A 24486-nucleotide genomic window follows, 5' to 3' on the forward strand; every position below is an offset into this window, starting at 1 on the left:
ATTTAAAATGAGCATCAGCAGTCCTCTGGAGGGCAGCGCTGCTCTTTGCAGCCTGCAGCATGCCTGAAAATTCGAAGAAGAAGAAGAAGAAGAGCCGACTACCGTTTTCCGTGTTGTGGAAAAATGGCGCAGCCGGGTGGAGGTGTTCCGTTGAGCACGGTGAGTTGTATTGAAGCGTACTGATGAATTTAGAAATGACAACTGTGAAACCGCAACATGGCGTGAAATGACGGTTACAACCGTAGTAATTCGGCTTATGAAAACACGAGTGCTAACGCGCTGTGACGGCCCGTCTCTGACGAACCCCGGGGATGTTAGTCACCAACGCATCACTTAAGTTATGCTTTCACTTCTGTCTAAGTTCTTCAAACTACCTCTCGATTAGGTTAAAATATGTAAAGACCATTCTGCGACCCGTTAATATCTAATAATTTAGAAATTCTGTCCTGAATTAGCCTCCTTTGTTTTAAAAATATTAAAACGCATAATTTCACGTTATTTACAGTTGGCTTTTCACAATTTCACACTGTGCGGAATCAACTAAATGCCGTCCTAAAGCTACTAGTATTTCACAAATCTTTTAACTATTGTATCAATACTAAAGGTTTATCCATCCATCCATCCATCCATTTTCTACATCTTATCCTGTAAAGGGTTGCGGGGGGGCTGGAGCCTATCCCAGCAGCCTTCGGGCGAGTTTCGCATGGGACAGATCGTTTGTCCGTCGCAGGGCCAACGCATACATGTATAGACAGACAACCATTCACACTCAGTCATACCTACGGTCAATTTAGAGTTATTGACATATTAACGTTCTTTAAAAAAAAACGTAAATATATCTGTACAGAGAATGTAGAAGACTACATCCTAGTGCAATCCTTTGCTGTTAGCAGTTCCGGCCGAGCCTTACGGGGGACCTTAGCAGAATTTGACACCAAACACCACCATCACCAAACGGAGTAAACCGTGTTTGACGATTATTGACACAAATGTCACACTATAATGCTACATTATCAAGTGTTAATGCAGACGGATTGTGAACTGTTGTCACCCAGTCCACAGATGCATGAGGAAAGGGGGGTGCCCTTTGTTCAAGAGTGGGTGCAAACCTGGAGTCATGAGTCATGACTCAAATGTTGGCAGGTATATTGATCATGAAGTCAGAATTTTCCTGTATTGAATCAATCATTCCTTAAAGGATGTTGTCACTTCTTTAAGATATTTAATATCTTTTTTTTTTTTTAAACAACAACACCAAAGCAAAAAAACACTTGTTTGGTCGCTTATTTCTGCTTGCCTTATTCATCCATTGTGTTGTTTATGGGAGCAAAGGTTCGTCAACACTACATTATGGTGTCAACAATTTCTAGCACATAAGCCACTTTCAGGACATCTACTTTTAATGCTGCTGACGTGTTGTTATGCCAAATCCCAGCCCAATGACACGTTCTATCGTGCCTCTTCCTCCATCCATGCCTCAGCTGCCCCAGCCTCTTAACTGACCTTTAATACCAAATCAACACCTCCCTCAAAAGGATGTTGTGATGTATCCACCGGGCAATACGTTATTACAGAATTCCTTTATTGGGATTCTATCTTTATTGTTGGCAAAGTATCGCGAGTTTCCCTGATTCCGTCATGTAATAAAAGTCCCAATTTGTTCCACTTTCAGCTTTGTCCCAAGTTCCTTCATAGCAACTCTACCAGCCACACCTGGCCCTTCAGCGCCATTGCTGAGCTCATAGGTGAGTTATCATCACTAGCTAAACTAAAAATTAATCATGTTTGATTCGGTGCAAAACTATCACAGGAAAACTGAGGAAAAAGCAAAGTTTAGGAACTACTGACTCCAAAAGGCATTGCAAATGATTTTTGCTACCACCTGATGATTGCAAAAAGACATTTCCTGACCAGCTGACCATTTTTCTCAGTTTTTAATCTCAGGAATGGGAATTATGATAGAGGTTGTCCAAGTAGAGGGAAAATGACAGCGGTTGACATTCACCTGAGGATCTTGTGGTTCGTCTACTTTGGCTGTTAAGACATTATGTTAATAATCACATCCACTAAGGTGAATATAAATGGGAATTTACTCTTGTGAGACACTGTTGACATCTCTGCAATTGTACTGTTTTTAACCGTTTTCCCCTGTAAGATATGGCCACACCCGTCCACTTGAATTTGAAGAACTCTTCCGTTAAATCCTATGCAACTACATGTTTCATTCTGGTCTGAGCTGAATCCACATTCTTTAGTTGCTGTCGCTAGCTTCCTTACTGAAGTATTTGGATCAAGGGGAGTAGGTCGAGGAAGATTGTCAGGCAATGTGAAGCTGCTCTAAAAGAAGTTTCCTTTGACAGACAATGCCTACGACCCGGATGTTAATGCCAAGCATTTCTGGATCGACAGTTCGGTTATCAAAGAGCAAACGTGCCTCATCTTCATGGACAATGGAAATGGCCTGGACCATGAGGGAATGCATAAAATGCTCAGGTATCATTGCTGCCTGTTTGCATTTTTGGAATTTGAGAAAATGTAGTTTTTATGTTTTTGAGTAGTCTGATTGCCCCTTGACTTGTTTTAGAGTTTAGGGGTGTATTTTTCTGTTCTGGCATACATGACAATGACCACCGCCATAGGGGTATGAACCATTCTGTGATTCATATCCTCACTAATGTTAACCTCATTCCTAAGCTTTGGATACAGTGACAAGACTGCTGCGAATGGAGTTCAACCAATTGGTGTATATGGCAACGGCTTCAAGTCTGGATCCATGCGTCTTGGCAAAGATGCCATCGTCTTTTCCAAGTCAAATAACACCTCCTGTGTTGGGATGCTCTCCCAGACCTACCTGGAAAAGATTGGTGCTGGCCAAATTAGGGTGCCTATAGTCTGCTTTGAACAGACAGACACTGACAACTATATCCTTTATCAACACCATAAATGAATACACACCTGAATGAAACGAAATGTCATCATGAAAGGAAAATTTGTAATTCGGTAGTTTGACGTGAAAAGGGTTTGTGTGTGGTTGGATGAAGACTTGGGCACTTTTATTATCATATGTGGTATAATATTTTAATATTACAAGTTCTCCTTGACATCAGCCCCACTCCATGTAAGAGAGGAACACAAAGCCAGCCTGCAGGACATTCTTCGCTATTCTCTTTTCAATTCAGAGATGGAGCTGATCACCGAGATCAAAGTTATTGCTTCTGAGTGGTCTACTGGGACAAACGGCACCCGTATCATCATCTGGAATCTCCGCAGGTCTGTAGTCAACAGTTGGGTTTCATTTGACAAACAGCTGTGTTGAACAGCATGAAATGGGACCAACAACACAGTTGCGTGCTCAGTTATTATGTGTGTTACCTTTTGTTTAGTAACTGATCCACTAGAGGCCTATTAAGACAACACCACTTTCAGTTCCATCCAAATTTCCTGAATTTTTTTTTTTATTTTTATTTTTTTTTATTTTCCTAGCAACCGAAGGGTTGCCGGTTTGATCCTCACTTCCCCCGGTGACCATGTCAAAGTATCTTTGAGCAACATACTGAACCCCTAATTGCTCCAATCTCTCAATGTCAGCTGTGGTAGGCTCCAATTTATGATGTAATTAGGGCTCCATCGGAAAAGAGAGCTTGCACTCTATTGGCTCCCCTGAATAAATAAAGGTTTTCAATTCATTTCAACTCGGATGTATTGAAGTGATACTAAACATGTGCTGTCCAGACCCATTTACCTGTTGTGTGTGTGTTCATCAGGACCTCCAGTGGTGCAACAGAGTTTGACACTCAGACAGACCGTTATGATATCCGAATTCCATTCGATGTCTTGGAGGAAATGAATCCGACTTCACAATCTGTGGAGAAAATCACTTCATGCATCCCTGAGAGTGATCACTCTCTGCGGGTAAGGAGTAGTAACATCCAGGGGCAGGACAAACGGTTGATGCTTATTTTTTATAAAGGCAGCTTGCCAAAGTCATCATGTGTCAAACATTGGAAGGGGACCAAAATGTTGCCAATCGTCAATGAGGGTCAAAACTCTTAACATGGAAGTTAACATACATCAGAAATCAGCTCATCAATTCAAATGTTATTTTGCCACCTCTGGAGCTAATAAATATGCATGAATAATAATGAATATAGATTGTTGCCTGTCCCACTGAGGAGAAAATGAACTGTTAGTGGGTGAAATGCATTTTTATCTTTTATCCTTTTTTTATATTTTTTTATGCAGAGTAACTGATTATTGTGTGTTCTGTGGGTGCAGGCATACTGCAGTATTCTATACCTGAAACCTCGAATGCAAATCATCATACGTGGTCAAAAGGTGAAAACCCAGCTCATTAAGAAGAGCCTGGCTGAAATGAAGACGGATCACTACAAGCCCACTTTCCTGGTATCCTTCATTGGAGGCTGGTTGAAGCTGGGACTCGTCTCTCTGGTTTTTAACATTGAATATTGATTGATGCTTTTCTTTCTTTTCCTTAAATGTAATTTAAGAACCAACGAATACCTATTACTTTTGGTTATAACACAAAAAGTAAAGACCAGTATGGTATCATGATGTATCACAAGAATCGGCTCATCAAAGCCTACGAGCGGGTGGGCTGCCAGCTCAAGGTTCGTTGGTCACGTGCTCAATTGTGACACATCCTGAAGATGTGAAATTGTATCACCTGACGCTGTCTTACTGATCTCCACCTCTAACAGGCCAACCATAAGGGTGTGCAAGTCATCGGGGTCATAGAGTGTAACTTTCTAGAGCCCACCCACAACAAGCAGAGCTTTCTTGAGAATGATAAGTACAGGTAGTTGTGTTCGGTGTTTATTCAATCTAATCATTTTGCTTTAATTAACGTAGGAATGAGTCATTAATACATTTAAATCTGAACTGCTACATTTACAGGAAAACGATGACCAATTTGGGCACCAAACTGGAGGAATACTGGAATGAAATGCACTACATATTCAAAAGAGATAATCCGAACAGCACCGTACAAGTGGAGGATACCATGTTAGTACATTGCTAAACAAACTATGATTGGTTATGTTGAACTGAGCAGGTTCTGAAGCTTGGCTCTGTGTCTACAGGAAGCGTCCAGATCAGAACTGGGTGCAGTGTCATCTCTGTTCGCAGTGGCGCAAACTCCCAGATGGCATCGACTGCAACAGGCTGCCAGATAAATGGTCCTGCCATATGAATCCTGATCCTCAGTTCAGGTAAACTGAACATCATCAGAGTGTGTTGAAGTAGCGTAATCTGGATGAAGCATGTGTTCATTTACGGTGCGCCCCAGTGGCAGAGAGCGGTAACGCAATGACCAGGACCGCTCGGACGGATGAATTGACTAAAAAAATCTGTCAAAATGCTAAAACTTGACAGCTTTAAAATGAATCCTTGATCTATTTCAGGGTTGTCAGTAGTCTGGAATGGTCAAGTACTCTGTACCACTAAAAGATTCAGGATTGTAGGGACTCTGTGTGCTCATTGTTTTAAAATGTGTCGAACCAGGAGCTGCCAGGTACAGGAGGAGCCTGAGGACTCTGATGATGACCAGCCTTCATACCGTAAGACGTACAAACAACAGTAAGTTATATTTTCCACAATTTTGTAACATAAAACATAACATCATTTGAATATTCACATCAATGGGAATTGCTGATAGACTGTTTTGTGGTTCAGTTTTAATTTCTTTCCACTTATTCATTAGTTACAGGGAGAGAGAAGACAAGAAGAAGCAAGAGACGAAAAAACATTCAGTGAGAACAGTTGCTGAACGCACTCGCCACCTTTGCAGACACACGTAGACTAAAAAATTATTGACACAACTCCCTGTTTCCAGTTCAAATAGTTAAAAAAAAAAAGGTCAAACGTAAATGTCTTTATTCTTTCAAGCAGCAATGGAACATTCATAACTGTGCTAAGTAAAATGGATTTTAAAGCCGCCCTGGGTCTACCTGGCCTCTCATCCAATTGTCCTTATAAGCAGTACAGAAGGTAGGTCCTACTGCGTAGGACTGGTGACAACTGCATCTTTGGACATCACACACACACACTTCAGTCACTTCATCCAGACGTAACTTTGTTTGTCAAAATAATATACTCTTGAATAAAGGCAGTATATAATGCTCTGTCGTGTAAAAAATAAGGGGGGGGGGCCAATGCTGGCCAAAGATCACAAAATAGAATCACAAACAGACATGAATCCACTACAGTGAGACCTGGACCAATGCGCTGTAGCTGTGCTTTGTTAGCCAGAGAACTACGGTCCATCAGATCCACTCTGTGCTGCCCAAGACATTTGGTCTTTTTCTTTCGTACCATGCATGCTAGCTCCTATCAGAACAAGTGGAGTTTATTTATTTTATTTTATTTATTTACAAGTTTATTTCTTCTTCTTGGGTGAAGAGTAAACAGGCCCATGCACTTATTTAGGGGTTTTGCCTTTAGGAACTGAAATGAATTTTTATGGGTACCCGGTTATCCTTTTGAATTTGACTTAAATCAGAGTTCTAAACGTAGTGGTGGTGTCATACATTTTTAATTTTTTTTTCTATGTAGGAAGAAGTGGAACAAATGCATCAGGAAGCTCTTGTCTGGCATAATGAGGCTCCAAGATGGCATGAAAACCTGGAACGGCAGCTGCAGCAAAAGGTGCGTCACTCGGCATTGGAAGTGAAGTTGATCCATTTTTTGGTACAGGGATGCATTTTTGATTGTGATGAATCCAAGAAAGGTGAGACTTGCTACGAATGGGGGGGAAAAAAAGAATTTAATACCACCTTTGAATTGTTTTTCCTGACAGACTGTCCGTTCCCCCTCTACTCCCGTTACCCCAGGGAGCAGGTTTAACATCTCCACACCTGGGAGGGGTAAACCAACTCCACTGAGGTCCGCCATCATTTCACAAGCTGGTAATAAAAAACAAACAAAAAAACTCTTTGTGTGTCAGAAGAGATAAAAAAGTTTTAGAGATCAAGAATTATCTATTTCTCCAGCCTGCAGTCCATCCGGTAGCAACAGTCTTCCAGTTATTTCTGACGTTTGCTCTCTGTCACCAGCTGCTAACAGGTCAGACATGTTCTAATCCATTTTTTTTCCTTTTGGGCTTATCTATATCCACCACCAAATACAAGCTGCGTATTAACTGTACTGCATGTACTGCAGGGGAAAGAGAGCACAGCCTGTTCCACAAACCACACCTAAAAGACCAAGAGTTAACGGCTTCCATCGAGGCCCCTCCAATGCGTCCGCATCAGTAGATGCCAGCCCAACGATCTCGGTTATCCCCATCGATGATGGCGATGAAACAGACGATGAAATTTTCATCTTAGAAAATGCCAGCACCCCCAAGCCAAAAAAGGCAGGCTTTGATTTGACAAAGGTGAAGATGGAGGAGAGAGGTCAAGGCGATGTTAATGTTGGCATGCTGTTAGAGTGCAGCGACGATGCCGCTGTGAGCGACGCATCTGAAATGAATGCTGCCGGTAGCAGTCTGTCCCCTGCTCCGAACCCAGAGCTGGTTAACACCACCACCCAGACAGAACAACCCATAGTAAAGCAGGAAAAGGAAGATGAAGAGGAAACAAATGACGGTGAAAAACACAAGAGTTCGGATGCAAACAACAGTGATGGCACGAGTGAGCAAAGATCACTAAACCAAGAGCCCAGTGAACACAGATCAGTTCAGACATCGCTGAATAGAAAACATCTGGATAGCGATGAAGATGCGGGACCTTCCCGTCCAGCTGCTCATCTGAACCCCCCCAATATATGTGAGGTACAGGAGCAGCAGGACCAGCCCTTTGAGCTGATGAGTTCCACAGCTCATGAGAGGGACTCTTTGAAAGAGCAGGTCCAACAACTCACCAGCCAGCTGTTGGACCTGCAGAACCGGCTGCAGGAGGAAACCTCAAACAATGCGAAGAAAGTGTGCCATCACCAAGCCAGCCAGACAGATGAGATTGAGGAGGAGAAGGACTACAGAAGTCTGTTTGAGAAGGCCAACCAAAAAGTTGCTTCACTGATTGAGGACAAAGAGGCTTTAGTGGCAGCTATTAAGGCCAAGTCCAGTACTGCCCAAGAGGAGGAGAAGGACATGCAGGAGATTGTACTCCAAGTTGACGGAGTCATCCGAGAACTGGCCCAAAGTAATAAGGAGAGGGATGAACTGCGCGCTCAGGTTAGTAGTCCAGAGAAAGCCAGGAAACAAGTTCATCTTCTTGAATGTTCTTTTGTTAATGTTTGTCTCAAACAATAATGAGGTGAGCGTCAACCAATGATATAAATGATAGCTTTTTACATATGTGTCTTTTTATATAAATGAACAGTATAAACAGCGATGCGTAACCCAAGTTGATTTGTTCACCTGATTCATGGGAACCTGGTGCTCCTCCATTTTCTGTCCTCCCGCGGCCCCGTGTGTCACCACCAGTTGAAGAATGTGAAGGAAGAAGAGGTGAACGTGAACCAGCTTAGGCTGAAGCTGCTGCAGCAGAGCGAGCACACACAAGAAGGAAGCACAGCTCGGCTTGGAGCCGATGACTCCTCTGTGAAAACCGACTCAGATGGATCCAGAAGGTCGGAATAACCCTTTATCTTTTTTGATTATCAAAATGATTTATCACCAAGAACAGAGCAGAAGTGATGTCTATTTGAATTTCTTCTTCTATCTCCCTGTATTTTTAGTTTGATTGAGCTACGTCAGAATGTGGGGCGACTGCTGGTCACCCTCATGCCTGCTCTGGACCTGTCCCAGGTCAATTTTGAGTGCAGTGTTATTGATGAGATCCTGGAGCAGTACGTCTCTAATTTGGAGTCTGAAGCAGGACTGGGGCCCAGTGACGGAGCAAGAAATGAATGGACATGAACTGACTGATTCATTCCATGCCTCAGGTGTAAATATTTTTAGAGGTGTGTCTGTGTGGGGGTGGGGGTGAGGGGGCATGAGTGTTGTATTTATTTGAAGGAGCTCTGAGATAATCTGCACTTTATTTGAATCTTAAGTGTAAAATCCTGCTGTCACTGACAGTGCAGTCCCTGTTCATCCATGAATTTTATCTCTTACATTTCATACTCTGTTTTCTGGGAAGAATTATTTCAGGGCTTATTGATTGGTTTGTATAACTCAAGTACAGTCTTATTCTTACCTTGATTTGCTAAACTAAAGAATCCAGCGCAGCGATGATAAAGTTAACCTGCCTCCATTTCTCTCATTTCTCCTCGTAGCGTAGTATTTTGTACAACATTCTGTCTTTACAATGTGTAATAATAAATGTATTTATATATTTCTAATCTATGCTTTGTGCTACAGTGTTGGGTGGTGCTGCCAGAAAAAAACTGGGCCGGCAGCTCACACTCTGATTTCTGAGTAATTAAACTGAAATCTCAAACTTCTGTGAAGTTAAAATGCTTGTGCTTTATTGAGTGATTTCATCTGCAGTGGCTGTCTGGGTAAACGTATCCATGAGCCGTAACCTTGTACTTAGCATGTTAGAATTTGTTCAATTGAACTCGTCAATAACTGGGATCGTTCACTCAGGAGCGCGTGCAAAATCAAATGTGGCCATCGGTCACTTCTCTGTAGGAGAAATCACAGCAGAGACGTTTCACTGACGAGATCTGGGAGCCAATCAGTCGCTCTGTTGCGACGCCTGCGTGCAGCTGCAGAACCACGCCTGCGACATTTTGAAGTAGTTCATGGGTGAAATATTTTTACTGGGGAACGTATAGTATTTTTAAGATGGAAACATTGTGGCATTAAGTGTTAATTGAGCACAGTAAACAAAATAAAATAAAAATGAGTGTTAACTGGAGAAATTATTGTCAAATTATACATCGTTCTCTGCCTCTTCAGTGACACCCGAGGTTGATGACATCAGAGGGTGCATCCCCTCTTCACAATTTCTCTAGAATATAAAGTACGTATGTACTCAATCCTCTTATTCCAGATCAGCTTTACAGTTAAGAACTAATACCTAAACTCTAACCCTACAGTACTGAGTAAAAGGGGGAAAAAAATAAAAAATCAGCCAGCCAATAAAAACATGCCGATACTAATGATACAGAACTATAAATACCTCAGCCAAAAGTCAGTTGATCCCTACAGAAAACACAACCACAGTATCTGCTATTGATATAGAAGATGGAAGAATTTTGTGTAGTGTCTGAAATTTTAAAAAGATAATAACAATACAGAGAAAAAGAAAACTAAGAACAGCTTTTAAACAGCAGGGGGGACATGAGAATGCAGTTTTTGCGCACGAGGGTCTTTAGTTGCTCTTTACTTACACTAGAGTCTGAAATTAACGAAGACGAAGAAAGTAAAACACCTGCAATCCCCAGAATACATGAGGTCACAAGTATAACACAAGTCATTTCATTTCATATGTCACAGACGACGAGCAACCTCAGTGACAGTTTAACATGTCGAGGTTTCGGGACACTCATTACTTTGCGCAAGCAGCATGGAGGGATTTTATGGTTTTATTGAACATTCTTTCAGTTCACTTCTCATTTTTTTGAAGCTAACTGCAACTTCATTTCCTGTGAAACTCCAGCAGTGTTGTGTGGACTAACAAACGTCCCCTGACCTTCTATCGGCATGAGCGTGATCAGATAATGGCTGAAACCTTCTTTTTTGGGTGAACTATCCCTTTAATAATTGTCCTTTCATTGCTGGGGCAATGTGGTATCAATAAAGCTCAAATAGAAAATATAATTGCAACTAAGTATGAACTGTATATTTTACAACATATTTTCAGTTGTGTATACATAATCTATAGACAGGGGGTGAAGTGGTTGACAAGTAGACTATCCCTCTTTTTTGAGTTGATAGCTGGTCCACGTCTGATACCGATTCCTCGCTGCTGATCAGGACCACGGGGGAGTCCATCGGCCAAATTAGAAGGTAATAAAATAAGTGATTATAACATCATCAACTCTATTTAATTTATAAAAATCAAAAGTCAGATCCTTTCCCATGATCTCCAGGGTAAAATGAAGTTGTTTGGGAACCAAAGACCATTGGATCCTCTGCCCCTACTAGAGCAGCGACTGCTGAATCCGTCCCTGCTCCTCCAGCATCAGTAGTCGCTCTAGCGTAGCAGTGCTCATCCAGAGTGTTACCAGTACTGCTGGAGGCATCTGTGCTGAACTGCAACAAGATGGTGTCAAGATCTTGTTCACAGTCTGTGTTCTCTGGGTTGTTCAGCATCAATCCAGTAGCAAGAGTATTCCGGTATTCACCCTCTAACTGGATAGAGTCCAGGCTGCCACGGTTCCCACCACGAGCTGAAAGCACACGCACATGCCACCGTGTTGAATGCAAGTCCACAAATTAATGAAACTCAATACTTGTTTCACATACCTCTTATCCTTGTGTACGCACTTTCAAGGCAGCCTTGATTCAAATGATTTGTCAGTAGGTGGGACACCTGGTAACGTCCCCGGACATCACACCAGATCATTTTCAAGCATACGATGTTGTGCTGCCACCCTTCTACGCACGGGATCTTCTTGCCTCTGTCTACCAGCTGCAGGCGGGGGAGCCACTCCATACACTTCTCCAAGAAAGGAAAATGCGCGGATCGATCAGAGAGGGCAGACTTGAGTTTGTGTGAATCCTTGAGTTGCTTCGAATTGAAACAGTTGAAGATGCCATCAAAGTTTTCACAAAACTGAGCAGCAGCCATGTAGTTTCTCTGTGTCTGACCTGTCAGCTGCTTGATCAGTGCCAGCGTCTTTATCCCCACGGCAACCGAGTGGCTCAGGACCTGAGTGGCAAACTTTACCCTGGAGGAGGCAGACGAGGGGAGGTACACATGCTTCGTGGTGAGTCTGCAACACAATCGGATGTCCTGTTTACTGTCATATGTATAGAGATCCTCCAGAGTGGCCCAGGTGATGTGGCCGCCATCCAGCGTGAAACCGTGGTTGCGCCAGTTGTCACGTATATTCTTTATCAGACATGGTGGATCCCACAGGCAAAAAACTCTGATAGCATCAAGTTCAAAGTATGGCTTCTCCTTTGTTACACCAAGATCAGCAAGCATAGAGCAGTTAGCAGCCCCCTGGTCGCAGATGAAGACTAAACACTCCATCCCAGTCTTCCTCAGCTCACTGATAGCCTCCAGCAGCAGTGACCGAAGCCGGGTGTGTGGTATGGGCCCACTTGTGAGGCAATATCCAAAAAGTTGTTTCCAATTCCGAAACAGCCCTCTAACCATGAATGCTGAAGCATTGTTGGCAACACATGGAGTATGCTGACCTTCCCTAAAGTCCTCCAGACCTTCCACTCTGCCTGCAGACTCGCTGCAGTGGATGGCCTCTTTAAGAGACATTTCCCCAGTCATGATGACACAAACCTTATCTGTGGCATTTGTGTTCTCCACAGCTTTCTTCATGTTGTCAAGGACATGTTGATTAAATCCAGGTTTGAAATCAATGGATCTGGATGATGCCATGAGCTTCTGTAGTGTTCGGACTGATGGCATAGAGAAGACTGTGGACAGCAGCTTGTAGCACTTCGGACTGGTTTGAAACAGAGCAGAAAAGAAGGCTTTGTCCCGAGTTGTCCAGCGTAAACCGTGAGCCTTGCGTTGAGACATACGCACCTGTGTACTCACAAAGGCATAAGCTTTGGCCGGTAACAGTTTCTTCAACTGCATCAACACAGACGCCTTAACACCTCGTTTGTTGTGCTGCTTTAGTTCACACACTCTCGCCTTCAGCTTGCACACCTGGGACTGCAGACTCCTGATCTTCTTCTTCAAGGCACACTCCTTGGCTGCAGCTGCAGGGTGCGGTAGCGATGATGTCAATTGCAACAGTGGTACCGGTTGTATCGAAGGTCCTGCTACAGTTTGATCAGGTCTTGTAACATCTGGCTGTGAATTGGGTTGCTGAACACTTTCTGTAGAGGAGGAGTGGACAACACGGCTCTGTCTGCTGGAGGTCTCTGTTGGAGCTCCTTCACCTGCATCATCAGGTCTGCTAACATCCATCTCTGATGTGAGCTGTTGAACACTTTCTGCAGAGGATAAGTCGACATGTCGCCGTACGCCTGGAAAACAAGTTAATAACAAGTTAATACTGTAAAAGCTGTGTTTTCATTTAAAGAAGCATCTCAGAGTCTCCCGGTATTCACACAATGAGAACATTTACATACGCAACTCCTGTCGCTTCTTTGGTGGTAGCTCAAGGTCCAGCGGCAGTGGTGGGTCAGGGGCATCAACCCTTGTGGGTACTGCATTCCAGTTCAGTCCACAATGGCTATAAAATAATGAAGAGCCAGAGTTTACATGCGAAGGAAAAATATTCCTTCTTAGAGAAGTGATTTCTACCTCTTGCTCTGTGTAGTGCAGCTAACTTTGATGAAACTTATGTAAACATGTCCATTTCTGTGTGGACCAAGGTTGTGATGGAGACAGTAGTAACTCTGTCCATCGTCATATACACAAATAAGTCAGTTTGTTCAGTGTGACCCAGGTCACTCTTCACTAAAACTAATCCTAGCCTGGAATCTACTCCCTTTTGTAGGTAAAAACCTCCTTATCTGGGCTGTCAGAGAGCTGTCATGGCTAGCAATCATATATGTTTGTGTGTGTGTGTGTGTGTGTGTGTGTGTGTGTGTGTGTGTTTTTCATATATACATACACATTAGATGGTCTCTTGAACTGACTAGGGTGAAAATGTGCACTGCACACCCTGTAGATCTGATGGAGCCGCTCACAGCTGATCCTGGTCAGTGATGCATTTCTGAGGTTTTGCACCCACCTGGCACACCTGTAAGGGTCATAATATTTACATGCACGTTCATACATGGATGTATTTCAATTGTCTTCAGCATGTTCTTATATTAAATTGAACAGGATTATCGGTAAATTATTCTACAACAGGAGAGGAATAGCAAAATAGATGAGTTCTATAGCAAGAACCGTCAGCTTCTTTAAGAGTTTCACAATACTACCGATCGGCTAAATAAATGAATCTTAGCAGCAGCATAATATATAGCCTATAGCACTAGCACTAGCATAGCTAATTTGCAGTAGTAGCATATCTTCCACTTGGAAATACTTAACTAATTTTTACTCTTTGCTAAAAAAAAAAAAACAACCTTTACCTGCTAGGGTCTTTGGGGAAACGGTGAAAGGCGACCTCTTTGCAAGCAGACTGGTAGTTTTTACAGTTGACTGCTGAGCATTGTTTACTTTGGCACAGGTATTTTTTCTTCTCGGTCATCTTGTCTGTAACATTTAAATTACTGTTGGCGTTATTCTGTTCTGTTCCCATTGCCTCCACAGTCCAAGATGGCGACAGCGCTACCACACCAACTCCTGTGAGGAGGGGACTGTCTGGTGCGTAGCTGCCAACTGCCGCTAGATGGCGATACGGTAGCGCTGCCGCCATCTTGGACAAAAGTTTGCATCCTATTGAATATACATTGAACAGCAAGGGAATTTTGTTGTTTGAATTCAAAATTTTGTAGTTAGTCCTAAAGTAGACGCCGTAGCCAGACGTAATTATTGAATTGCCTCTATAAGACGAGACCCTATTAATACGTTTCACCAACACTCACTGGGGTCACAGATGATTTGCCATTGTCATTGTTTTACAGATAAGGATTATGACACAGTTTCAGACTTTTTCGTTTGAAGAAGCAATAATTATCAAAGATGAAAGCATATAATGAATCGTAAAGTTTATAAATAAAATTTTTAAAATAGCATTTTTTTTTCAATCGTACATTTTTGAGTGAATAATGTTTGTCTTATTTGTCCAGTCTAGTGATAATATTGATTTAGAGTTCGTGGTTTACATTATGCTTGGGGAAAAATCAACTGAGCCATGCCGTCTCCCATAAAATTTTTATCTATAATTATTTTTCATCCAGTCTTGTAATAATATCTATTTTTATAAAATCTAATGAAGCTTATTGGTCACCGCCTCTTCCGCGTGTTTGTCCAATCATCGCGCTTCACTCGACCGGAAGTTTTGAACGAAAACGTACGCGGGAAATTACAGTGGTCTTCAACAGCACAACAGAGAAGGTAATACACTACGGTTTACTTCGTAAACGGAGCGGTTTCAAGTAAAGCATGAAATCTTTTGGTATTTCTAACATGTAGCCAGTTTCACTAACAGCAAGGGAGGCTGTCCTGCCCGGTTTTATCGCAGGTTCACCGTTAGCTGCTAACAAACCTCGCTAAAGTTCTTGCTAACACAGTGTGAATTGAGCGACTGCGAGGCCTAATTATCTTCATAATTTTCTTTCTGTCGCCTGAAGACCGTCTTTGATAGCAACACTGACAAATGTCATTTAAGTACTTTTCTTTCTCTTAAGGTCATTGTTGGCTGTTAAAATGAAGGTGGTTACTTGTGAGATTGCGTGGCACAACAAAGAGCCCGTCTACAGTTTGGACTTCCAGCACAGCTGCGATGGACGCACTCACCGCCTGGCCACAGCTGGAGTGGACACCACGGTTAGGGTGAGTGAACACCACGGTATCTACAATATATCTGACCAGTGTGTTGGAATTGACCTGTTCCAAGGTGTAGGCGCGTACTGCATCTATTTCTGTCAGTTGGTCTTCAGTAACGTAGAGTAATTTTTTTTATTTTAGACTACATTTTTGACCAAGGAAACAAAGTGCATATCAGGCAATTTTGTTAAGGGACATTTTTACAAATGTGCAATGCAATTTCCATGGTGACAAATCAAAATGCTTAATGTGATGCTAAAAATTATTCTCCCATCAGATGAGGATCCCCATTGGTCCTCTCCAGTTTAGGCTGAAGTGTTGTGCATCACGTTGAGCAGAGGCGGGGCGGGCTGGGTGCAGGTTAACGTAACGGGAAACATTAGTGGACAGAAAATAGAATTTGGCACAACAGAGAAAAAAAGACAAGTGCGTGTTTGAGCAAGTGGTTGCTTGTATTGGGGTTCAGTTTTCTACCGGTGTTACTACCATAACACAAATATTTCATTTCTCAAGAAATAAAAATACAGCCGTCGTTGAAAGTATTCAAGTTTTATGATAGATACGGCAATTCTGAAGATACTTGAACATCACATGTATTGTATATGACAGGTTTCCTATCCAGGTAGTTGAAATTGAAATATGACTTTGCTTTATTTGTTGTTTGATTAACTCGCATCACATTCTGTATGATCGTACGCTTTGTTTATAAATGGTAATCTTTTTAAAAGAGCGTCCTTATATTATTTGATAATTAGATTTCAAATAACAGTAGTGGCTTAGAAGTCTTCAAATCAAGCTAATAGACCAGTTACTGTTTGTAAAACCCTCTTTTCATGTGGTAATAGCTTGTTTTTTAATAGCTTAGTACTTATTACTTGCACTAAACACTGGCTTACAATTTCCTGACTTTTTGCCTGGATGTTATCACAATCACAGCTGTGGAGGGTAGACATGGGCCCAGATGGGAAGGCAGTGGTGGAGTTTCTGTCTAATCTGGCCAGACACACCAAGGCTGTTAATGTGGTGCGCTTCAGCCCCAGCGGAGAGTTTCTGGCCTCGGGAGGAGATGGTATCCCGCACATAATACACACATCAATATTTATATATCTGCAGTTTTAAAGATGATGTCAATGCTTCATGCAGCTTTAGGGCAGCTCAGAGGTGACAGAACTGCTCATAAAAGATTCAAGTGCTCTCGATCATTTCTGTGTTGTTTGGGGCAGATGCAGCCATCCTGCTGTGGAAGCTCAATGACTCGAAGGAGCCCGAGCAGGCTCCTGTATTTCAGGAGGATGAAGATGCTCAGCTCAACAAAGAGAGCTGGTCTGTCGTCAAGACACTGAGGTAATTTCTTGTAACTTTGGCAGTTTCAACTCGTCCAAAGCAGAATCTCAAAGTCCTTTTTGTATCGATTTGCCTTTATTGGAAGGTTAGTGTAAAGGTGGTGCATTTGAGTCACCGTAAAATGCTGGGAACCTTGTCTGTCGACAGTTAAAACCTTCCCACCAGGGGCTCTTTTTCAGCCTTTTAAGTGGAACAGCAGAAGAACAGTTTAAAAACACCGTTTCCATAACAACGTTGTAAAAAGCCCGTGGTGTGATTTGCATGTGATGCAGTGTGAAAGTGAAACCTCACAAGTGCAGCAGATAAGCAAGCGGATGATGCTGGCTGTCAGACATGGTCTCTTTTATTCAAAGGTGTCATGTGACTCATTTCAGGGGACACATAGAGGACGTGTACGACATCTGCTGGACCCGCGATGGATACTTCATGGTGTCTGGTTCTGTAGACAACACTGCTATTATGTGGGATGTCAACAAAGGTTTGCTGAGAGAAAACCCAGAATACTGGGAAATGGGTTTTTCTTATTACATCTCTCTGTTAATAGAAACTTCTGGATTCTTTCAGGACAGAAACTGTGTATCTTGAATGAGAATAAGAGCTACGTGCAGGGCGTGACCTGGGACCCTCTGGGCCAGTATGTTGCCACTCTCAGCTGTGACAGGTAGGAATACACAGATCCATTATGAGTCTTGAAGGTTGTATATTAATCCTTATTGTTACAATGATGGTATCAGTCTTTAAAGGCACAGGTGTGTGATTTATATTGCGTGATATCGTTGTTTTTCCTCCTTTTTTAGGGTGATGCGCGTGTACAGCACTCACACAAAGAAGAAGGCCTTCTCTATCAGTAAGATGAGCTCCGGGTCACCAGCAGACGGAGAGGTCGGTATTATTTTTCCCTGTGATGCTGCGACCTAAATGGTAGAGTCACAATTCTGAAAAGTCTGTGTGGGGAAAATGTGACTATATTCTCACCTGGTATTGTTTTTCTCTTCAGTTTCTTCACATCCCGGACCAGGGCTGCGCAATTAATCGAAACTAATGGCAAACCGCAGTGTGTCTGCTGCAGTTTTCAAATCATAGGATGGTGCCGCATTTGCTAAAGTGCTTTTTAAAGTCAACATCGTGACGCTGCAGCGATGTCCTTCCCACACATCCTGAACAGTCTTAAGAAAACATGTTTTGTTTGATACAGATCCCCACAAAAATAGCACCATGATCATGTGACGGATTTTTCAACAAGAGTGAGAAAATGATGTCATTTCAGTAATTAATTTCTAGGTTTCTTAAAAAAAAGTAAAATTAACATTCCCTCTCGTCTCGCTGATCATAGGGAAATGAAAATGTTAGTCAAAAACGTCGCAGTTGAATATTCTTTTCAAAATCTTGTACCCTAATCTGGATTATGTGAACTCAGTTGTATTGCTGCTCTCAATTGATACAGCAAGAAATGACAAATCTATGTTAATCCCGAAGTACACAAATCTATTTCATACACAACCTCTTCACTCCTCTTCCGGTCCAAACAAAAGACATCCTTGTTGGTTTGAAGCCTATTCTCATTTTTGAGGATTCACAAACGAGATGTAATCCCAGTTTCTTCAGCCGCACACGTGGTCACGCCTGCATGATGACATGACGTTGCAGAGGACTTTGACTGTGATTAGCGCCAACTCAACCCTCTGTTACCAGACAACTCAAATGAAAAGGGAACATGGCTTCATCTCTGGTGGTGTTGTGAGCCCTGTTTGCCTCTTGCAGTATATTCAGATAAAGTTTGAATCTGTTGAAAGTAGAACAGCAATCACAAAGTGTCTCGCTTGTCTTTTAGCATTGTAACACAAAAACTATGAGACTGATTTTCACCAGCCTCAGTGGAGCGGTTTAAAGGAGGATCATTAACATGATAAAGAATCAAGTGTCCTACATTATTTCTGCGTCTTTGCACTTTTCATAATGAACTGAAATACATTCCAAAGCTGTTTCTGTTCTGGCTGCCTGTCATCAAACATCTCACTGTTGTTTCTGAATATTATATGTTAAATTTGATATGAAAATATGGCGCACAATGATTTTTGTTCCGTCCTGGTTCTCAACACTGGACTCTCTGTACCTCTGCAGGTCAAGCAGCAGAGAATGTTCCACGATGACAGCATGAGGTCATTCTTTCGGCGTCTTTCGTTCACACCAGATGGGTCTTTCCTGCTCGCTCCAGGTACACACCCAGCACGCCAGACAATTCTCTGCTCAGTGCTGCTTGTAAAATGTACGTAGACCAAATTTTCCCTGTTTTTAACCTCAGCTGGATGTGTGGAGGTTGGAGAAAACATCATGAATACCACCTACATCTTTTCCAGGAAGAGCCTCAAGAGGTAACTCTTGTCATGTGCATGGTGTTCACAAATAAAGTGAATTAGGTTTATGTACAAATCTCCATGTGTCTTGCAGGCCTGTAGCCCACTTACCATGTCCAACTAAAGTCACTCTGGCTGTGCGCTGCTGTCCCATCTATTTCGAACTAAGGACCAAGAAGAGTGAAGGCAAGGGCACCGTCCTTCATGGTTCAGACAGGAGAAAGATGCCATTCTGTCATACTTATTTCATTAACCCTTTATTTCTGATCAGATGGTTCTGTCCAGACCCTCCCCAACCTGTTCCAGTTGCCGTACCGGATGGTGTTTGCTGTGGCCTCCGAGGACTCGATCTTCTTGTATGACACACAGCAGACGCTTCCTTTTGGCCTGGTGTCGAACATTCACTACCACACACTCAGTGATGTCACATGGTAAATGAATGTGCTTCCTCCATTATTGAATGACCATTAATTGTAGGAATGAGATGTGATGTTTTTCCTGGACCTGAGCTGCATAAAGACCTCATCTGTAAAGAATGTTTCAATAACAACAAAAACAACAAAGTGCGTCATAGCACAGAACAGCTAGCAAAATAACAGAGCAGCAGCTGAAGTCCTCCGGACAGTGACTGTTTACGTGCACGCTAATACGCCGATATTATTCTGAAGTTTTGGAAAATTCCAGATTTAAGAAGTGTCATGTTAACAGCATATTCCAGTTGGAATTTTGGAATTGACACTTTTTTTTCCAAATTTCTAATTTTCTGATTAAGATGTGGGGGGAAAAAAATGACATTCGATGGGTTTTGGGAGCAATCAAACAAAATTTTGTACAGCATGTTCATAATATGTGTTGTGACACACAGCTTCTCACATGTTTACTGCCAGATGTAAATGTGCTGCTAGCATCTATGATCCATATATAATGATGTATAACTGGTCAAATTTCCTGAAATACATCCAAAATGTTATTAATCACTTAACATGTCATAACAAAGAAAGCAAACAATAGAATAACCTCAACCATCCCTTACTTATCTTTCATGAATGCAAATTAAGAGAAAATGTGTTGGAAAGTCTTACATTGCGTAATGCTTGAATCAGACTGGAAGAGAACGATGACCACTAACTTAAGCTCCGCCATTTCTTCCAAGCTGAAAGAGCCGTCATTTCCACGGCTGCATATCAACAGGATTATAACTAGAATTCTCATTTTGTCCTGGCTATGAATAATTAAGTCATCATTTTTCAAAATAAGAGCAAAAGCAGAAGGAAAAACTCAGGATGCCCTCAGGCACAGTAGTGTGTGACTCCAAACATTGGCTGCCTCTGGCCCCGTTAACGCCATGCCATGATCCTGTGTGGTCTTGATTGATCTGATCACAAGTGGACAGCTCAAGCGATCACACGCATCTGTACTGAGGAAGTGAGTTCCCCTTTAAACTCAGATTAGATAATTCTGTTTTTTTTAACCAGTGGGAGGCAGCGTTGCCCCTTCAGTACAAAGTCTGCTGGAAACAAGGAGAAGAGGAAGGACATCAAACCAGTACAGACTATTTCTTGGTGTGTTCCTAAAGATCTGTTGTTCTATGTGTTGTTTCTGTCAGGTCTGGAGACGGTTCCTTCCTGGCCGTCTCCTCCACAGATGGCTACTGCTCCTTCTTGTCTTTCTCTCCCGGGGAGCTCGGCACGCCGCTGAAGGAGCCTCCCACATTGGAAGTCTTCACCCCAAACAGCAGTGTTGAGAAAAAGGGCAAGAAGGCGTCCGCAGCCAGGACCTCGTCTCCTGTGTCCCAACCACCCAGCTCAGCCTCCACCCCCACCCCCCAAGCCAGCCTCAGCAAAGAGGCCTCGTCTGTTGCATCCCCAGAAAAGAAGAGCACCCCCTGTCTTAAGCCTAAACCTCAGCCACGTAAGATCACCCTCAACACCCTGGAGGCCTGGGGGAAGCCCACCACGCCAAAAAGCTCTGTTCCTCAGATCATAAAATCTGAAAGCACAAGCGCCCCCTTAATGTCCCAGGCCCATCTCACTCCGCTGACCCCAAACAAATCATCTAATACCCTGCCACGCATCGCACCCCTCACTCCCACCACTCCCAAAGTTCTCAACAGTGCCAGTACTCCTGGAACCAAAACTCCAAAGGGACCCACTCCAAGGTAAATATGAGGGAGAAAAGATGAGGGAATCAATTTATTGAACCACTGACACTGCTGTGTACAAGGTGTGTGTGTGTGGGGGGGGGGGGGGGTCCTCAATCCTTAAACCTTAACCCTTAACCCTTGATTTATAAGAACAACAGCCCAGAACTAAACGATATTTAATTAACAGTGATAATAAAATCAAGAAAAGTTGCAAATCTTTGCACTGAAGTGGCTGAGAGTTGGCTGCTGCGTTGATCATCTCAAAGATAAACTCTTGAAGCTTGACTGTTTTCAGCCAAGGGATTTGATTTGGTCGTTCGCCTGTAAATTAGTGTCCATGCTCTCATGTCATTTCTGGGATTTGATTGAATCTTGTTCACGCTGTTTGGGACATCATCTTTGTGAACTTGATGAGTTATAAAGAACAAGCCGAGTTACAAACTGCTTACTGTACCAATAAAAAGCATTTGAATTAATGAGAATATGAAGAAATTACAGCATGAAGGCACCAGTAAAACCCCTTAAAGAACAAATAAGTTTAACACGCAAGACATTCGAGTTTAATATATGGAGTATTTCCCCCAGGATGACAGGCTAATTCTGTCTGGTCGTCTGCTAGCACACTGAAATCTGATTGTCAATACGTTTTCCACCCACTTTGGGCGGATACCAGAAACGAGCCTCGCAAACACGTCAGAGATGTGAGTTTACCTGCGTAAACGAACGAGCTTCCGTTTTATTGATGTGCCGTGTAGACGTGAGACTTAAAACATATGCAGAATTAACTGACGATGGTGAAACTGATATGCCTGTAATATGTTAATGAGTTTATCCTCCAGCAATATCAGCCTTAAACTTTGTATTTCAGTAGGAGGTTTGTGCGCGTGTGTGTGATTGTGTGTGATTGTGCTCTGTCATACAAAACTGCAGGCACTGGTCCAGCAGCTTATGGAAATGCTTGAACTATTTGAATGTGTTTTGAAAGTAGCAAAGACTGCATTCACCTCCTCCCCCTCGATGGTTCAAGTAGCCAAGCTGCTGACCTCCAGTACTACAGCCTGCAGAGATTTCTACTAAAATTAGAAAATAAACTGTGAAATGTATTGAAATTAGTTTTATGAGTAAACTTTTCAAAATTCTCCAAATGAGCCGAGGCTAAAACCAGCTGTATGGGCTCACTGTGTTTTCGGTGGTTTACGTGTGTTCAGCTGTAGCAGGGAGAACAAAGCCTTGTCTGGTATTAGGGATTCGTTGGACCCCCCACTGACTATAAAATAGTAATCACTCTGACAGACTGCTCGTAGACAATAGCAAGTCTGCACAAGCTTTGTTTTTTTTTTTTTTTTGCTTTTCAGCGTCTGCATTGACTAGTTTTACTAGAAACAAACGAACACGACTGATGTGATGGACGTATTTCTGCTCCTGACTTGTTATTTTCTGTTTGCAGGCGAGTGTCTTTGACCCCGGTTGCGTCCCATTCTACCAGCTCACTCTTCAGCGCTCCCTCTTCCACCGAGAAGGCCAAACATGGTCAGTGAGGAGTAGAGTTTATCGTTTATCGAAAAGATCTACAGTGGAAAGTCACACTGATACTCCATCCTCATAGATCAGGGTACATTCACAGAGCATCGGCCCTTGTGCCTTTTATGTATTTATTGATAGATTAGTAAAATGTAAAGCGGAGTCGAGAGAAACACTAGTATTCATCTTATCAGACAGATTTTAATGGCGAAGCCTGATTATCTGTGAAAGGTAGACGCAACCTCCAGAGATGCTGATGTTGGTACCGCAGAAATGAATCATAATGTGTGGAGACACAAGTCAGGATGAATTCTAGTAAAAGTTAAAAGATCATGACCCACTGTTCTATTGACATATTTGTTAATGAGAACAGAAGGAATGTGCTCACAGCCATTGACCTCAGCTCATTACTTGAGGTAAAATGTAATGAAATAGTGTTTGGTAAACGTATCAGTCTAATCAGCTGATCTGGATCAACTGGGAGGCTTGGTGTACAGTCAGAGGTTGCCATGGTGATGATAACTGCTCAGGGTGTGATTGAAGGTTTCAGCTGAAAGACTCATCTCGATCTCTTGACTTCTTACTCAAAGGCCGTAACTGCAGTCGCCTCAAGTTCTATGTGGTGAGAGTCAGGAGACTCTGCTGTGATTTGTTTGTCGTGAGGCTCAAAATCTGGAAATACAAGGAATTTCATTTTCAGTTTCCCTCCTGAAAATCATGGGTAGTTGAGGGTTGTGCTGTTCACTTAGAAGAATATGGAGCAGCCTTTTTTTGTCTTTAACCTCGACATCGAGTGAAAAAATTTCACGTCCTGAGCTTTTTGCTCAAATCCAACTTGTATTTGTTGGTATAATAATAAGTCTGTGTACTGATATTTGTTTGTTGATTCAAACACATGTTCAGACTTTAGTACAGTTCAGTGCCTCATTGCAGAGGACGGTCCATACAAGAGCGTAATGCTTCTGTCGCTTGCATTTTCATTTTCCCCAGGACGTCCCTCTCCTCCATCTGATCCACTCTGCCAGCCTCCAGAGTCCAAACGTCCCAAGACCAGTGACGCCACAGCAAAGAACAGCATCACCCAGCCTTAATGTTTCCTGTTTGCTGCTATCCTATCGGACTGGAGCACATAGAGGAGAGTGACAGTTGAAGGAGCTTCTGTGTAATGTCAGTGCAGATTTAATACTATAATGCAGTGTCACTGGTTGATCTGCACTTGATAAAATCTTCATCATATACAAGGTTACAAAACAAAGGTCTCTGAATGATTCTGCTTTGAAGCGTACTTCCATGATACATTGAAGCTGTCACGTGAGGATTGCTCCGTGTGTGTGTGTGTGTGTGTGTGTGTGTGTGTGTGTGTGTGTGTGTGTGTGTGTGTGTGTGTGTGTGTGTGTGTGTGTGTGTGTGTGTGTGTGTGTGTGTGTGTTCAACCTACATTTTTAATGTTAAAACCTGGAGATGAAACCATCCCTTAAGATTTAGTGGTCCCTGTAAGTTCTGAACATGTAACCTTTAAGACTTCCTCTCATCCTCGAATAAAAGATTTTTGTATTAAAAATGCGATTTGTTCTTATTTAATGTCAAGCTGATGAATTATGTAAGATGTTCTACCAGATACCCCGTTCATAAT

The 24486-nt window shown here is 42.5% G+C and overlaps 3 protein-coding genes across 6 annotated transcripts; 2 read left to right on the plus strand and 1 right to left on the minus strand.

Moving 5' to 3' along the window:
• Positions 1-32: 32 nt before the first annotated feature.
• On the plus strand, positions 33-9394 carry morc3a (MORC family CW-type zinc finger 3a). 2 transcript variants are annotated; one of them, XM_086220451.1, is made up of 19 exons: positions 33-159; positions 1673-1745; positions 2361-2493; positions 2695-2921; positions 3114-3270; positions 3765-3912; positions 4276-4404; positions 4509-4628; positions 4719-4816; positions 4915-5022; positions 5100-5228; positions 5521-5595; positions 5720-5768; positions 6571-6663; positions 6815-6923; positions 7008-7080; positions 7177-8191; positions 8444-8589; positions 8698-9394. In XM_086220451.1, the coding sequence occupies exons 1-19, from the start codon at positions 124-126 to the stop codon at positions 8876-8878; spliced, it is 3099 nt and encodes a 1032-aa protein (XP_086076577.1). In that variant the 5' UTR covers positions 33-123; the 3' UTR covers positions 8879-9394. The 2 variants fall into 2 exon arrangements, with proteins under 2 accessions (XP_086076577.1, XP_086076578.1); XM_086220452.1 differs by lacking the exons at positions 33-159; positions 1673-1745; positions 2695-2921 and having other exon boundaries at positions 2365-2493; positions 3180-3270.
• LOC147252237 (uncharacterized) lies at positions 9240-14347 on the minus strand. Its single transcript, XM_086220453.1, has 5 exons — positions 14132-14347; positions 13666-13794; positions 13178-13281; positions 11378-13072; positions 9240-11301 (listed from the first exon to the last, which is right to left on the minus strand). Exons 1-5 carry the CDS (start codon positions 14299-14301, stop codon positions 10970-10972), a joined length of 2430 nt encoding a protein of 809 aa, XP_086076579.1. The 5' UTR covers positions 14302-14347; the 3' UTR covers positions 9240-10969.
• Positions 14348-14976: 629 nt separating this feature from the next.
• On the plus strand, positions 14977-24413 carry chaf1b (chromatin assembly factor 1, subunit B). 3 transcript variants are annotated; one of them, XM_086221269.1, is made up of 14 exons: positions 14977-15059; positions 15353-15497; positions 16428-16560; positions 16715-16835; positions 17210-17313; positions 17400-17496; positions 17633-17717; positions 18957-19050; positions 19138-19207; positions 19284-19375; positions 19461-19620; positions 20796-21347; positions 22780-22862; positions 23844-24413. In XM_086221269.1, exons 2-14 carry the CDS (start codon positions 15372-15374, stop codon positions 23942-23944), a joined length of 1818 nt encoding a protein of 605 aa, XP_086077395.1. In that variant the 5' UTR covers positions 14977-15059; positions 15353-15371; the 3' UTR covers positions 23945-24413. The 3 variants fall into 3 exon arrangements, with proteins under 3 accessions (XP_086077395.1, XP_086077397.1, XP_086077396.1); XM_086221271.1 differs by lacking the exon at positions 14977-15059 and adding an exon at positions 15074-15100; XM_086221270.1 differs by lacking the exon at positions 14977-15059 and adding an exon at positions 15080-15120.
• The last annotated feature ends 73 nt before the right edge of the window (positions 24414-24486 follow it).

The sequence above is a fragment of the Aulostomus chinensis genome, chromosome 12, assembly GCF_037954235.1.
Source record: "Aulostomus chinensis isolate RoL2024-O1b breed Wild chromosome 12, RoL_Achi_v1.0, whole genome shotgun sequence".
Classification (NCBI taxonomy): Eukaryota; Metazoa; Chordata; class Actinopteri; order Syngnathiformes; family Aulostomidae; genus Aulostomus; species Aulostomus chinensis.

Excerpts from the sequence above, each read along its gene's own strand:
- morc3a (XM_086220451.1), top strand. The coding sequence starts at position 124 with ATGGCGCAGCCGGGTGGAGGTGTTCCGTTGAGCACG. Across the intron at positions 3,913-4,275 it reads AGAGTGATCACTCTCTGCGG|GCATACTGCAGTATTCTATA; the intron begins GTAAGGAGTAGT and ends CTGTGGGTGCAG. Across the intron at positions 4,817-4,914 it reads CTTGAGAATGATAAGTACAG|GAAAACGATGACCAATTTGG; the intron begins GTAGTTGTGTTC and ends CTACATTTACAG.
- LOC147252237 (XM_086220453.1), bottom strand. The coding sequence starts at position 14,301 with ATGGGAACAGAACAGAATAACGCCAACAGTAATTTAAATGTTACAGAC. Across the intron at positions 13,282-13,665 it reads TTCAAGAGACCATCTAATGT|CCATTGTGGACTGAACTGGA; the intron begins GTATGTATATAT and ends ATTATTTTATAG. Across the intron at positions 13,073-13,177 it reads AAAGAAGCGACAGGAGTTGC|GCGTACGGCGACATGTCGAC; the intron begins GTATGTAAATGT and ends CTTGTTTTCCAG.
- chaf1b (XM_086221269.1), top strand. The coding sequence starts at position 15,372 with ATGAAGGTGGTTACTTGTGAGATTGCGTGGCACAACAAAGAGCCCGTC. Across the intron at positions 19,051-19,137 it reads GTCTTTCCTGCTCGCTCCAG|CTGGATGTGTGGAGGTTGGA; the intron begins GTACACACCCAG and ends TTTTAACCTCAG. Across the intron at positions 19,376-19,460 it reads AAGGACCAAGAAGAGTGAAG|ATGGTTCTGTCCAGACCCTC; the intron begins GCAAGGGCACCG and ends ATTTCTGATCAG.